The 15,855-nt window shown below is 36.7% G+C and overlaps 1 protein-coding gene and 1 pseudogene across 1 annotated transcript in view; both read left to right on the top strand.

The window, feature by feature from the left end:
• Positions 1-4,620, top strand: part of LOC122002717 (beta-hexosaminidase 1-like) — a 59,532-nt gene extending 54,912 nt beyond the window's left edge. Inside the window, exon 15 of the mRNA XM_042557990.1 lies at positions 4,246-4,620. Coding sequence (XP_042413924.1) covers positions 4,246-4,421 — 176 coding nt within the window. The 3' untranslated portion in view covers positions 4,422-4,620. The remainder of the gene's footprint in view (positions 1-4,245) is intronic.
• A 7,021-nt stretch (positions 4,621-11,641) lies between these two features.
• Positions 11,642-14,484, top strand: LOC122002715 (annotated as a pseudogene).
• Positions 14,485-15,855: the final 1,371 nt, after the last annotated feature.

The following is a 15,855-nucleotide window of genomic DNA, read 5'->3' as shown; positions in this document are numbered from 1 at the left end:
TTTCAAATTATTTTTAAAAAAAATTAAATATGGGTATATATTAATTTTATTAAATTTAATTATTAAATAGGCTCACTATTAATGTTATATTTTAATATTATCTTATATGAAAGTCTATTAAATTTTTATAAAAATTATTTAACAAATAAGTAATTTTTAAAATTCAAAACTAAATCTATAATTATAAAATTATTTGAAAGACGAAAGATAATTATAAAATTATTTGAAGGTCTTAAATTATTTTTTTGAATGTATTTGTAATTTTTTAAAAAAATTATTTAAAATGTTTAAGAATTATATTTTGAGAAATTATTTTTAGATTATTTTAAATTCACATTCAATTTTCAATATCTATTAAAAAATTTAAATTATTTTATAAAATAATTTATTAGTTTTTAAAATTATTTAAAAATTTAAAAATAATTCTTAATATTTTATAACTATTATTAATTTTATATTATATTTATTACAATTATATAATAATTAATTATTTATTTATAATATAAATACTTATTTAAAAATAAAAAATGTAACCTTAAAAGAAAATTCATTACAACCCAACATCAGGTCCTCTATAACTTGACTTATCTTCATATGTTTAACATTCGGTCTTTCTTGACCTGCCAAGACTTCCCTGCTTATCTCTAATTAGGGTTGTAAACCGAGCCGAGCCGAGCTTTGGGGTGTTCAAGCTTGACTTGATTTATTTTTTATGAGCTTGAGCTTGTTTGAAGCTTGGCTTGAGATTGGTTCGTTTAGATGTTATCAAGCTCTCAATTCAAGCTTAACTTGAGCTTGGTTCAAGCTTTGCTTGATTTATTTTTTATGAGCTTGAGCTTGTTTGAAGCTTGGCTTGAGCTTGGTTCGTTTAGATGCTATCAAGCTCTCAATTCAAGCTTAACTTGAGCTTGGTTCAAGCTTGGCTTGAGCTTGGTTCGAGCTTGGTTCGTTAGATGTTATCAAGCTCTCAATTCAAGCTTATTTGATTGTTTGATTGGTATTGAGCTTAATAATTTAAACTTATTTATTTATTTTATTTTATTGTTTATTTAGCATATTGAAAAGAGTTTTATTAATTAATATGGTTCGTGAACATTGTTCATGAGCGTTGTTCACGAATATTGTTCACGAACGTTTGTGTTCAAGTTTGTTTATTTAGCTTAACGAGTTGTTCAAGCTTGTTTGTTTAATTAATATTATGTATATTGAACGAAGATAAATAAGCTCTTACCAAGCCAAACACCAAACTTGTTCACGAATGTTTGGTTCATTTATAGTCCTATCTCTAATATCATACTCTCCATAATTTATTAGGACTTAATTCATTGTCAAGTATTTAGTCAACCATGATTTACTTGGATTTCACTCATGTCGACTCCCTATTAAACTTTCATCTACTAACTATCTAATGTATCATGATCCATTTGAACTTTTCCCCTGACAAGGATCTTGCTCAACTATCAAATATATTGATCAAATATTAAAATTCAATTAAAGCTCGATCAACCTTGATTAGTGGTCAATTGCACTAACATATGTGGCAAAAGGCGAAATCGCTTGCCCCCAGTGCCCCCGCTGCACCCGACCCTAGGTTATCACGAGGGAGGTAAATAAATCACGATACCCAAGAGGGCAAGTGGTGGTGGGGTGAATTGCACAGGGTCCGGAGATTTACACCCCGACAACCCTACGGTTCGACCCTGCGACCTCATGTGGCAAGAGCATACCACCACTTACCATCTTGGATGACCCGTGGGGTCTCAATTGCACTAACATAGTGTAACGACCCGACTCCTGAGTACTAAGCTGTGAGCCGGATCGCTACCTTGATTACTGAAACTACTGTGCTGTACTGAGCGGAAACTGGGTAAAATAAAACATTATCAAACTATGGTAGTTGCCTCTATTAACATTGTGAGAGGGATTTTATACTTAACTACCTTCTAGATATTCATAGCTATGCTGGGGGGGATGAACTGGAACTTTGGATCGGTCCGTGGAACGATCCACTAACACGCACAGGAACGCTGGCTGGATCGGTCTGCCGACCGATCCAGCTGCTCACTGATCGGTCGGCCGACCGATCAATGGCTCACTGATTTCGTCCCGAACTCTCTGTTCGCGGACGGAACGGTCGGCTGACCGATCCAGGGAGATACAGTAGGCTACTGTATCCATCTGGATCGGTCGGCTGACCGATCCAGGAGAATAAATGGCACTGGATCGGTCTGCTGACTGATCCAGGCTCTGATAGTCTGAAACGAAATCAGGATTTCTGATTTCCAGCACTGATTCGTGCCCATAATCACATACATAAGCTCTAGATACATGACAAACACTCTAGCATGTAAGTATTGACATTCTAAACATGATAAACTAAACAAGACATAGTTTACTAAGCTATAACAACTAGTAACAAGACTAAGTCATAAAACTAGACATGTTAAGTACTAAAATTGAGATAAAAGCGTATAGATCCCAAGGATCTTTATTCCAGATCCCTTGCACACACACATCATCGTAGCATCGCCCTCCAGCCTCCGCTAGTCCACTTTTCTTTTACCGGTATCTGTAGTATAAGAAAAGTAGCATCTGTAAGCTAAGAAGCTTAGTAAGAAACCATCTACCTCACAAAAACATGCAACGATGCATTTCATGACTTTTAAAAACATGCTATTTGAAAACCAAGCTGAGCATGACAACATGGCATGGTATATAAAAGCATAAACTGGAACTGAAACATGGCATAGCATATAAATTAAACATGCTTTAAACTGAACATGACATACTTATAAACTGAGCATGAAACTGAACTAGTCATGCATATATCTAAATCTGTACATGAACTCAAATCATGAAAACTGAACCTGAACTGAACTGAAAGCTAAATTAGTGTTCTCATCACTGGTTTCAAATTTGAAAACTATACATATAATAGATGAAAATACTAAACATGCTGCTGGGGCCCTGGCAACTGTACTTACTGTGCGCGCATCCCTACGAGACCCGGGATTGCAAGTTCCGAATCCAGCAGGGTTACTAGGTTATCTGAACCTAGGGACGACTGTGGGAGTCCAGCCCATGGATATCTGATCCAAGTACAGTGCCAACTGAATAAAAGTAAAATACTGAATACTGTTTTATTTTACTTTGCTGTTCTAGGTTATCTGCACCTAGAGCTAGGTTATCTGAACCTAGAGGCTACTGTGGGAGCCCACCCAATGGATATTTGATCCATATAGCTGTAATAACTGATAATAAACTGAGTAAAATGTTTCTAATACGTTTTACATGCTGTTAGGACGCCTACTGGTGCATCCTTCTGAACTAGGCATTCTACCGAATGCTTGGTGTGCACTGAGAGCACACCCTATAACTGAAAACTGTAAAACTACTAAACTAACGCCAAAACTAACAAGCGAGAGCAATTATACTGCAGGTGAGGGGTTTCTTACCTCAATCGCAAGGTTTTCTTACGATTCTATCCGCTGGATTTTCCGGAAAACTGCTCCGTTCGACGAACCGCTTACGTCCTCGCGTTCCTCTCGCGGAGAAGAACTTTTTTTTCGTGTTGGAGTCGTCGCTGGAAGATGTTCCCTTGCCCCTTGGCTTGGTGTGCCGTGCGTGAGGAAGAGGAGAAGAAGAGAGGTGCGGCGATTTTAGGTTTCGGGTGAGGAAAAGCTACGGTGAGAAATAATCTAAAACTTCTCACTTAAATCCTTATTTATATTTACTAATTAATTCATCCAAAAATCAATTATAAATATAATTGATTCCCTCTTCTTTCAGCACGGCCCTGCTGGGTTCAACTGGTTACTAGCATTATCCCTTACACCATAGGTCTCGGGTTCGATTCCCGCCTAAACTATTTTGCGACTTATTTGTTTTTGCTACTTCCGGTACTCCAGAAATTATGTAAAAATATCCTAAAAAATCTAGAGAAATCGTAGGATATTTCTAAAATAAATTCGGGAATTTTTCGGGCTTTACACATAGCTTACACGGATAGATGTGTGTTTATTTGTGACTTTATTCCCTTCAATATACTCAACAAATAATCTTTGAACATTTCTTTAAAAGGATGTTTGACATAAATCTAAAAACCTTCTTTTTGTTCAGTTGTCCTATTCTTGTATTTCTTAAATTTTTTTTTAGTAGTTTCTAAAAGCCGTTGAGGATTTTTAGTTTAGTTGCCAGTTTTATTTCGCATCTTTGGTTCGTGAACACAGTTATGTTTTCCTTCAGAGCGCTTGTGGAGCCCCTTGGAGTCAACCTCCACCGGTAACCTCAACACCACCGTGTTGCCGCGCTTACATTACTTCAGATGTTTGTTGAACCGCCGAGGAATAGCTGCTGCTCCAGTGACCAACAAGTATGCTCGAAGCCCCCCTTATGGTCCTGATTCCTGCTATGTTCAATAATTATCAATCTACATACATATGTCTGTTCACTCGTAAATATTGCCAGCTCTGTTGTTTATGTGGCTTTTACTTTTCTTTTTTGTGTTTTTTCTTATTATGCAAGTTGATTGGAATGCGCAATAAAAGTGTTTGATCTTCTACGCTGTTCAATTTGATTCATAACGGAATAAGTCATTTGTCTTCTTGGACCTTTAGCTTTGCTGATTTCTTATTTGCATTGCATTTTTTTTGTTTTTTGTGATCTTACTTTCTTCTAGACACCACCAAAGTCCAAATCTGTATTCCTGGTTGAATAAATACGAATGGCGGCTATTACGTTCCTGTCCGATCTTCCAGATTCTTTAAAGTACACAATCATCAATTTTATCTACAAATACAAACTTTGGTATTTGATATGCTGAGTGAAAGTTGACCAAAGTCATCGACTTGGAATTTCATTCTTGTTGTTTTTTTTTTTTCAATTTGGTGGGATCAGTTCACGCCCATGCTGATTTGAAAACCACCCTGCGGGTTGAAGGTTGTAGATAATTCCTCCGCAAGGGGGAGCATTTGTCAAAGTATTGAATTAAGACTGAGAATTTTATTTCTTGAGGACGTAGAGATGTCGGAGATACATGGACTGACTTGGCCTGTGGCAGCAGAACTTTGAGCGTTGGTGCGATCATTGCAGCCAGTTGTCATCTGGATTCAGCATAAGTAGTCAGATTAAGCCGGGAACAGTTGTTGAAGTGGTGGTGGTGATGATGAAGATGATGCGAGGTGATGATGCTAAGGTGGGGGTGTTGTCCAATCCTTGGGGACGGGTTGTGAGAGGTGTCTGAGGTGAGTATAATCATCTTTTACTATAATCATCTTTGTCCGATCCATGCCATGTGTTCCAACTTGAATGGCGTGGCTTGACCTATGCATACTAGAGGAAAATGTTAGAGGATGTCAGAATTATTCAACAATGTGCGAGTAGTGATAAAGTTGGGAAAGCAAAACCGAGTAAAAATTGTGAAGAGAGATTCTAAACTATTAGATGATACATGCACTTACTTAGGTACTTATAGGTGTAGATCATGACTACCCTCGTCGAGGTGTTTGAGAAAATAGAAACTGTTTTGACTTTTTCTCAACTTAATTATTATTAATTATATTAACCTTGATCTTGATCCGACTTGCCCAGATCGTTAGATAACATCTTCTATCAGTTGTCTAGAAGCAGCTCCGGTCTCCTGCATGCTTTGGTCTTCCTGACCTAGCTGTGGTCGTGCATAGAACTATCGAACTTTGCTTCCCTGCAATAGTTACGCGTAATGAGTATGATATAAGATTTAAAATTACTTGTACTTACTTTGGGTCTAAATATTCGACTCCCAGCTGACCCATCCAAATTAACTTGTCAAGCTATAACTCCTAGTTGATTCCATTTGAAATTTTTTGTCAAGCATTTAGCTCCCAGCTGACTCCACTTGGACTTTTGTGTTGAACCTTTAACTTCTAGCTAACACCACTTGAACTTAATCCACCTTGTTCTCAACTAGGATTTTCTTGCTGGTTCCCAACTAAGATTTAGTTCATTCTTGATTTCCAACTAGGACTTCGGTAATTACCTAGTTCCACTAGGACTTAGTCATCTGCTAATGCACATTTGATATCAACTTGTTAGATCTTAACAAACTTATTTTTAACCTTAGTCGTACATTAAAACTTTGGGTTCAATATTGTACTCCCAGCACCTACAAAACCTTGGCTTTGGGACATCATTAGCTTACCTCAGTTCTTCTTGACCTACTAGGACATAAATCCAAGTATTTAATTTCTAATTTACTTAGCTTCATATTTGTTTCTTAACCTACTTTGACTTTCGTATGTTAAGCATTCAATCCTCGACCTATTATGTAGCTCAGTTGCTCAATATTCAATCCTTTATCTACTATCATTATTGAACCTACTATACATGTTAAATTCACTTGGGGCTCCGGGGGTTATGGTGCAGTGGATGGACATCTAATTGTCACCTAGACATCTATGATTTGATTCTTAGTTACGGCACATTTGCAGAGATTTTTTCTCCAAATAAGACTTGCAGTCAAGGGGTGCTGGGCTTTTGGGTTGTTCATCGCGAGCACTTCCCGATTTATCCTTGCGGCCTGTGGGAAACTTCCGTGAGACCAGATCAATCATCTTGGATTCGACATTACATGACCTGATTAATCATTTTAAATTCACTTGGGTACTTGACACATATAAAATCATGATATCTACTTAAAGTTTGCTCAAACACCAAAATCATATGCTTAGGAGTATGATCACACCAACAATTATTACAATGACGCTTGTCTATAGATGATGTACCTTTGGATGTTTTTGCCCACAATTAACCTAAATAGAACAATTTTAGAGAACTAAAAAGTTTTAGTTTTTATTCATTTGTCTAAAATTGACACTTTAAGCTTGTATCTACAACAGCTTTGAAACACTTGTAATTTAGTGCAAATAGTAATTGTGTGCAGATTCACATTGAGATGCTTTCACCTTTAATCGATAAAAATTGGATTCTTCAAGTTCATTTTGTTTAATTTATCTAAAATCAACCTTTCCTATTATTTTTGGACAAATATTGTTAAAAAAAATCATTTGTACAATATTACTTATTTGTTGATCCGAGTAGCTTAGGAATGTTTCTGCCAAGAACCAAAATAAATAAATAAATGATTATAAAAATAAATTGTTTAATTTTAATCTGTTCGATTTATTCTAAATCCATATGATTTATTTTTTTATCCGCAAATATAGTTTAAACATGTAATTAGAGTAATGATACTTTAGTACAAATTCAATACCTTAGCATATGCTTTTGCCCACAATTAAAAAATGTAAAAGTAATTTTAGAAAAAAATTGCTATAAAATGTTGAATCAGTTTTGAAAAGAAGATTTGAGAAAAAGACATAATCTAGCAAGGTCATTTTCAAGGATGATATTTTTACTGGAAGTGGCGCATCCTCCCATATGAGGATGGATCTATAATAATACTCTTTCATGTTGGTCCTGGAATGGATTGACGGGGAATGTTAAAGATGAATGTAATCATCTTTTACTAACATTTTACATCTTTTACTATCATGGATCTATAATAATAATGCCTAAAAGCTTATAATCTTAGTAATAAATCAATGATGGGCAAAATTTCATCATTTATGTTTTTATCATATTGACGCTAAAAAAAAGTTAAATAAGCATATTTCTGTGCTTCTTTTAAAGTGATATATCCAAAATACTTTTATATTATTTGATTATTCGATCATGTAGAAGCTAATTACTAGCTTCTACAATTGTAAAATCTAACATCTAATTTTTACAATATGTAAAAACTAACAAATAACTTTAAATACATTATCATATATAGGGCTGTAAATGAACCAAGCGTTCGTGAACAAGCTTGGTGTTCGGCTTGGTAAGAGCTTGTTTATGTTCGTTCAATATACATAAGATTAATTAAACAAACAAGCTTGAACAGCTCGTTAAGCTAAACAAACAAGCTTGAACACATATGTGTTCGGCTCGTTAACGTTCGTGAACAACGTTCGTGAACAATGTTCATGAACAACGTTCATGAACAATGTTCACGAACCATATTTATTAATAAAACTCTTTCAATATTCTAAATAAATAATAAAATAAAATAAATAAATTTAAATTATCAATCTTAATAACTAATCAAACAATTAAAAGTTTCAAACAATCAAACAAGCTTGAATCGAGAGTTTGATAACATCTAAACGAACCAAGCTCAAACCAAGCTCAAGCCAAGCTCGAACCAAGCCCAAGCCAAACTTGAATTGAGAGCTTGATAACATCTAAACGAACCAAGCTCAAGCCAAGCTTCAAACAAGCTCAAGCTCATAAAAAATAAACCAAGCCAAGCTTGAACACTCATTTCAAAAGCTTGGTTCATTTTAAGCTCGGCTTGGATCGGCTCGATTATCTTATCAAACAAGCTTGAACACCCCAAAGCTCGGCTCGGCTCGTTTACAACCCTAATCATATATTTGGTCGTCTAGTAATTAACTTCTACAACATGCAAAAGCTAGCAGCTAACTTCTATAAGCATTTAGCTTCTACACATTGCAGATACTAGTTGTTAGCTTCTACAATGATGATTTTATATCATTTTGACTTTGATATTATGAATGATAACCTGATTAAAATAATATTTCAACGAGCAAACCAAACAATGAAAACTCATTACATTTCAAATGAACATAATTTAATCATAATCAAATGTGTAGAAACTAGCATATAACTTTTACAACTTGTAACCATAGTTTGTAGAATCGCGATCCTACGCAGGATCGATTTAGGGTCAGGATCGAATCGCTCAGGATCGGATCGTAGAATCGTACGATCCTACCAAAAACCCTTAAAATCTTATCATACATGATTAATAATTAGAAAAAATACCTAAAAATCTCATTTACATATAAATAAATAACTAATTTTGTATATATATGCAATCATTTACACTCAACACCTCAAATTACATTACTACATGTACAAATTTAAATTAATTTGTAATTCAACTATTATTCTCTTATAGTAATAATATTTATATTTTCATATCATAAAATGAAAAAAATATAAAATTTCTATTAATACAATAATAATAACACATTCAATGTAATAAATATTTCCTTGGTTTATAAGATAATTCAATTTACAGGTCAACAAAACACCTAACGTATATAATAGAAGCTATTGAATCCTTTGATTCAAATATGAACGCCGGAAATAATCTTCTAAAGACTGGTTGATGTCATACAATACTAGATAATAGGCATCCAAAAACTCATTATTTTGAGGAAAATAAATGACAGAATATTATTGATAAAAAACTAACTCAAAAATAGTTAAACATATGTTTAAATAATTTAAACCCCTAATAAGATGAGAAAAAGATAATAAAAAAAAAGATAAAATCTCCTAGACATCTGAAAAGGATTTAAATGATATTTTTTGGCTTTGAAATAGGGTGATTAAGGATAAACTTTGAAATTTATTAAAGATCTCTGAACGAGCTTTGATTTGATATATTATAGGCCCCATGGTTCAATCCGAGTCAAAAGTTATGACCTCTCAAAGCTTCTACCGATCCTGCTCCGATTCTGCTCCGATCCTACTGATTCTATTCCGATCCTACCAATCCTGCTGCGATTCTACTGCAAAACTCGATTCTGCACGATCCTGGATTGATTTTGGGTTTCCGGATCGTAGAATCGTATGATCCTACGATCCGGATCACGATTTTGCAAACTATGCTTGTAACAACTATTGATTATCTTTTATAATGTATAGAAGCTAGCCGATAGCTTCTACACATTGCAGAATTTAGTCGATAACTTCTACAATTTGAATCCAAGAGTATTTTCGTTTATACTAATTTTTTCAGAGGAGTGCTCATTATAAAAAAAAAGACAAAATAACTTTAAGCCCCTCTGTGTTTTCTGTTAAGTTATAGTTTGCCCCCTTATATTTAAAAATGAATACTTAACCCCTTTTACCTCAAGCTAAAATGAAAAAAATGGCAATAACTAAAATAACCCTGAAAGAGAATAAACTCTAATTCTGAATATTGAAAATTTACATGTTGGCCTAAACCCTATTTCTGAACATTGAAAAAAAATGGTAATGACCAAAATAACCTATTACTTTTGATCCTGTCTGAAAGCTGAAAAGATGACTAGTTGGGAACGTGGCTCTGGTGTTGATTGGAAGAAGACTCCAGGTTTTGTAAAACCAAGAGCGTTAGTGCCAGGTCAGGGAAGGGGCCCCTGACATTGGCCTCTGATGCTCAAGTTAGTCTTCGGTTCAGGAGGAAAGAGTAGTAGTAGTGAACAGTAGCAGAGAGCGTGTAGAATAATGAAGCATCGCATACCTTTGCCTGTAGATAGAGATCTCCTTTTATAGTGTCACTGTAGCGTTTGTGCATGCATCCCAAAGCATATGTACGTTTTCCAAAACTTCCTAAGAAAAGACAAGTCAAAAAGTATCTCTGACACCTTTCTTTAAACGAGCACGCAAATCTCTGATGTGATAGGCTAGAAGCTTCTAAAGGATGATTTACCTACAGGACATTCTCTGTTGTCGACGGTACAGACTTTCAAAAGAGTACGATAAGATGTGGGTCCCGCTATAGGCCAACCGAGGGCCACTCGGTCGGAACATCATCAACTCGATCATGTTGAATGGAGCTATCGACTTATTCTTCACTCGATCTTACTATTGCTGGAGAGATGTATTGCGTCCGATCAAACCTAAGGTCTGATCGACCAGGGCGGTGGATCGAATAACTTAGCATTTGGTAACCTCGGCTATAAGTGCGAAGGACGACCGCTCGGACGGTTTGGTCGATCCTTTAAGTCTGACCAACTCTCAAGGCTCGTTTGGCCAACTTTATCTGATCCGCACTCCACAGTCTCATAATCCATCTAACCCTGCAATTTTTATCGTTTGACTTTGACTTTCACGTCAGCTGATATTTACTACTTTGATATCCATTAGATGTTAATGGTTTTGGATTTATGTGGTATATTAAAATGTTTGAGCATTAACCTTATAGCCACAATAGATTATAAACTTCCTTCTTGGATTTTATAATGTCTTTGATGTACGTATTGGTATAATTTTATCATACCAACATTTCACTCAAACTTCATTATATGTCATATTTGATGATTAGCAGAAGATTTTTAATGATAAATTTTATTTTATCTTTATTTAATTTTGATTAATCAATTTAAAATTTTAACTCATTTTTAATTGAGTGAGGATGGTGGAATGAATTTTTTATTTTTATTTTTTATGATGATTATCCATTTTTGAATTTTCTGTTATTTATGGTGTTTTTTTACATATAATAGATGCATGGATGAAAAGGTCGTCTTCACAATTTTTACGCATAGATAAATACATTCCAAAATTCAAATTTCCAATAGAACAACAGATCTCTTTCTCCGAGCCGCCGTCGCATTGCCGTTACTTAATTTAATTATAAATTTTCAAAATTAGAATTCATGGCCCTCGACGACCGGTCAATTTCTCTCCGTCAAACTGGTGATGGGACCACCCCCGACCGTTCCAAAGTCCAGTCAAATGCCGTTCCACTCGCCACCTGTCGCTCTCGATCCTTCGTCCACATTAGTCCAGCGCATCATCGCCTTTCCAAAACTGCTGTCCCCCCACCCCCACCCGACGAGGGTTCCTCTTCCTCTTCCTCTTCCTCCGCTCTCTCTCTCTCTCTCTCTCTCTCTCTCTCTCTCTCACTTTCTTCCGTGGTCGGAGGTCTCTTGATGCAAGATCGGTGGGTGTTGGCATGAATTACTGCTGCTTTTGCTTGCCAGCGTTGGAGGCATCGAGAAAATAGCTACAATTCAATATTGTTTAATCAGGATATCCTTTTGTTTTGGTATGCTGCAGTTTTGCGGTACCACTTCGATCGGCATCACTCGGTGATTGTGAAGAATGAGTACTTGATTCAGAGCGGCAATTGCGCAATGGGTAGCGAACGAGGTGCCTCCGGCTCGATGTCCGATGGTATGAGCTTTAGGAGGTCAGCATCATGGTCCGCTTCCCGGACGTTGGCACAGGATCCTGCCTTGGACTACTCTTCCTGTGACAATAGCTCTGGATATGGCTCACACCGCTGCTTCCCTCTTCCCCACACGCCCAGATCTCAGAGCCAAAAGGCTAGACTGGGTCTCCCGCCCCTTGCCATCGTTCGCCGGCGCTTGGACGAGTGGCCTAAGCCTGGCTCTGATGATCTTGAAGAATGGCCTCAGCCACCTACCCCCAGCGCAAAGGCGGAAACCCACAAGCCGGTGGTTAATGTCATGAAATTGGAGCTTCCTTCCCCGTGTTCAAAAGGTAGGAGAGATCAGCTGGCCTTCTATGATAAGGAATGCTCCAAGGTTGCGGACCATATCTACTTCGGTGGAGATTATGTAGCTAGAAACCTAGAAATTCTTCAAAAGCATGAGATCACCCATGTTTTGAACTGTGTTGGCTTTGTTTGTCCAGAATACTTCAAGACCGACTTTGTTTACAGGACTCTTTGGTTGCAGGACAGCCCAACAGAGGACATAACAAGTATTTTGTATGATGTGTTTGATTACTTCGAGGATGTTCGGCAGCAAGGTGGGAGGGTGTTTGTCCATTGCTGTCAGGGTGTGTCGCGATCTACTTCTCTGGTTATAGCTTATTTGATGTGGAGAGAAGGGCAGAGTTTTGACAACGCCTTCCAATTCGTAAAGGCTGCAAGGGGGATTGCTAATCCCAACATGGGCTTTGCTTGTCAATTGCTACAATGCCAGAAGAGGGTCCATGCGATCCCATTGAGCCCCACTTCAGTGCTCAGGATGTACCGAATGGCTCCGCACTCCCCCTACGATCCTTTGCATCTTGTTCCTAAATTGCTAAATAATCCTTCTCCTGCAGCTTTGGATTCTAGGGGAGCTTTCATCGTGCATGCTCTTTCATCCATCTACGTATGGATTGGTAGTAACTGTGAATCTGTAATGGAGAAGGATGCACAAGCTTCTGCCTTTCAAGTGGTAAGGTATGAGCAGGTTCAAGGGGAAATTATGGCAATTGAAGAAGGGGAGGAGCCCTTTGAATTCTGGGAGGCCTTGTCCAGTCCACAACTTTCAGAACATGGAGGCAGAAAGGTCAGTGAGGACCTGATGAAATCAGCTGCTAAGATGATAGTCGGTGCAAGGAGAGTTGAATCCTATGATGTTGACTTTGGGCTTTTTTATAGGGCTCTCACTGGAGGTGTCATCCCACCATTCTCTTCTTCAAGTAATGGTCAGGAGACCCAACTCCCTGCCAGAGAAAATAGCTGGAACATATTGAGGCATAAGTTCCTCTCTAGAGACGTCTTCAGAGTCTATTCAGATACTGCATCAGTCAGAGATATTGATTCACAAGGAATCAGAAAATAAATTTTAGCTGTAGATGCTTTAGCATCTCCTTCATTCCGGTCTCCTAGTTCTGTTTCTTCTGGCTCCATTAGTTCCAAGTGTAGTTCAGAGTCTCCTTCAGTTTCACCATCTACATGCTATTCCCCTTCCCCTACTCTGTCACCTGCTTCACATAACATTCCCAATAATTTTTTGTCAATCAGTATCCATTCTTTCCAGCACTCCAACACTGTGGAACCACTGAAACCATGCACAGAACAAGTTTCTTCTTTGCCAAAACGTCTTTGTAGTTCAATTTATGAAAGAAGGGGACGTTTTATTTCTCTGAAGTTGCCTATATTACATAGTGGTGCTCCACCGTTATCACCAACGGGTTTAAATTCAGCATTTGGAGATCTAGAAACTGATCAAAAGGTATTTCATGATAAATTTCTATAAAAAATGATGAACAAGGTAACACCAAACTTAGGGTTACCGGCCCGGCTCCACTTAGTTTGCCACCAGCCGCCATCTGATGCTTTAGGTTGTGCAAATAGTTTAGAACAAAAATTGCACTTTGGTCTAGAGGAATCATTGAATAGTACATCAGAGAACCTACAAATAGACAACCTTAGGAATACTGATATATCAATTCATGGTATGACAGGATGTACTGGCACTAGACTAGATATTCTGATCACTAGTGTACCGCTGGCCCAATTTGGAGAAGCTTACTACATTTCCCATGGAAGATTTTGATTAAGAAGTATTTATGATTTTGATTTCCGATATCAGTCAAAATCCAGATGAATATAAGGTTCTGGTTCCGTGGATAGGTGGTCATTTTAAACAGAGAAATAGATCAACCCCATTGAAGGATGACCAATATGACACTGAAATTCCAATTGACTGGCATCAAGTTGGTCGTAATTTTCTTGATGCAACTGGCCTTCCTAAAAATCTCCAAATAAAAGGTACAATTTATCACATCCAAATTCTGTTTCATTCAATAACATCTGCACACTGTTGTATACACAATTCTAAATTATGTTTTATCCAATAACATCTGGATTCTGTTGTATATGTAATTGTGAATATTAGTCAGAATATACTTTTGATGCTACTTAAGTATGTCTTTAAATCACTTTCTGCATGTGTAGTCATCCAATATTTCTAGTAGTGAAATGTGAACTTGCAAAGCAAATATTATTACTACTCTTGTATGAGTTTTATTTATCTGCTGCAAAGTGATTCTTTTTCTTCTTTACTCAGTAATCCTTCCTTTGTGCTGTTATGGTGACTAGATTCATAGATACTTGTAGGCCAAGCAGAATGTATCATATAATGTTATTGCTATTTGTAGAGTTAAGCAATCACAAATTTCAACTAAAATAAGATTTAACTTCCATGAATGATAAAGACAACTATAATTCACCTGGCAAAGTGCTCACTTTGGATGTGAGAGGCAAAGGGTTTGATTTCTTGGACTCGAGTACATTGTTAGGATAAAGCCTATGAATCTCTATTTGATTGCTGTTGCTCTTTGAAGCTTGAAATTGAGACATTCTAGTGCATAATGCATATAAAAATAAGTTGCACTTTTGTTTCTGTTTTTCTGCATATATACAATTTGCTTATTGATGTGATCACTGTACGAGTTGCCTTGTTAGGTGTCTTTCACCCGTATGAGGTTAGCAGTAGCGCAACAAAACTTATCAAACTATTATCACACAAGTTGAACAATATTTATATTTTTAATTACTTTTGCTTCACCAAGTTGTAACTTACACACATTCACAGTTTCAGTTTTTGATCTTGTTTACCTAGAACAAATTATTGTATGTTTGAGCTATGTGGTAAAATTGTCAAAGCTTAGCAGAATGTGAGCTACCTATAGTAATTCCATGAGGTTTATCAATATTGTTGATGAGCTTCGGATCATGTAATTGTGATATAGGAATCACTTGGTCAAAGCTAGGATTGTATCATTATGTTTCCTTCTTAAGACACTGTATAATCTGGAACTTTTGGAAGTTCCATCTTTATCCTACAATGAATCACGGTTTTGATCACGCTGATTTACCACTACTGAGGCCTGTATTTGGAATTTGATTCATAATTAGGTGAAGGAACAGGAGGCAGGGCAGCTGTTTGAACTGTTGTAATCCACTTGATGCCATCTCACTGACAATTTCTAGGCGTCTTGCGAAATTGTGGTTACCTTCCATCAATATTTTGGCCTGCAAATAACGTGTCAGTGAATATAAGACTTTAAAAACAAAGGTATTCTGCGGCACAATACTTGCCATGGAAATCATCTTCCCACCCCTGTCGTTGTCTTGTTCCTCTTGTCTCTCGACAAGAAGTGGTTGCCTTGTAAGGCATTTTGTGATACTTTTGGAACGCTGCTGACTTGCAATACATTGTTAATTATCTCATCGCCTTTTCACTGTTAAGTCGATCGCATGAAACTTCTGATCCATTAATTCTGTGT

This window comes from Zingiber officinale, chromosome 7A (assembly GCF_018446385.1).
Source record: "Zingiber officinale cultivar Zhangliang chromosome 7A, Zo_v1.1, whole genome shotgun sequence".
NCBI classification, from domain to species: Eukaryota; Viridiplantae; Streptophyta; class Magnoliopsida; order Zingiberales; family Zingiberaceae; genus Zingiber; species Zingiber officinale.
The sequence above is the reverse complement of the archived record's forward strand: the minus strand, read 5'-3'. Positions and strand labels throughout refer to the sequence as shown.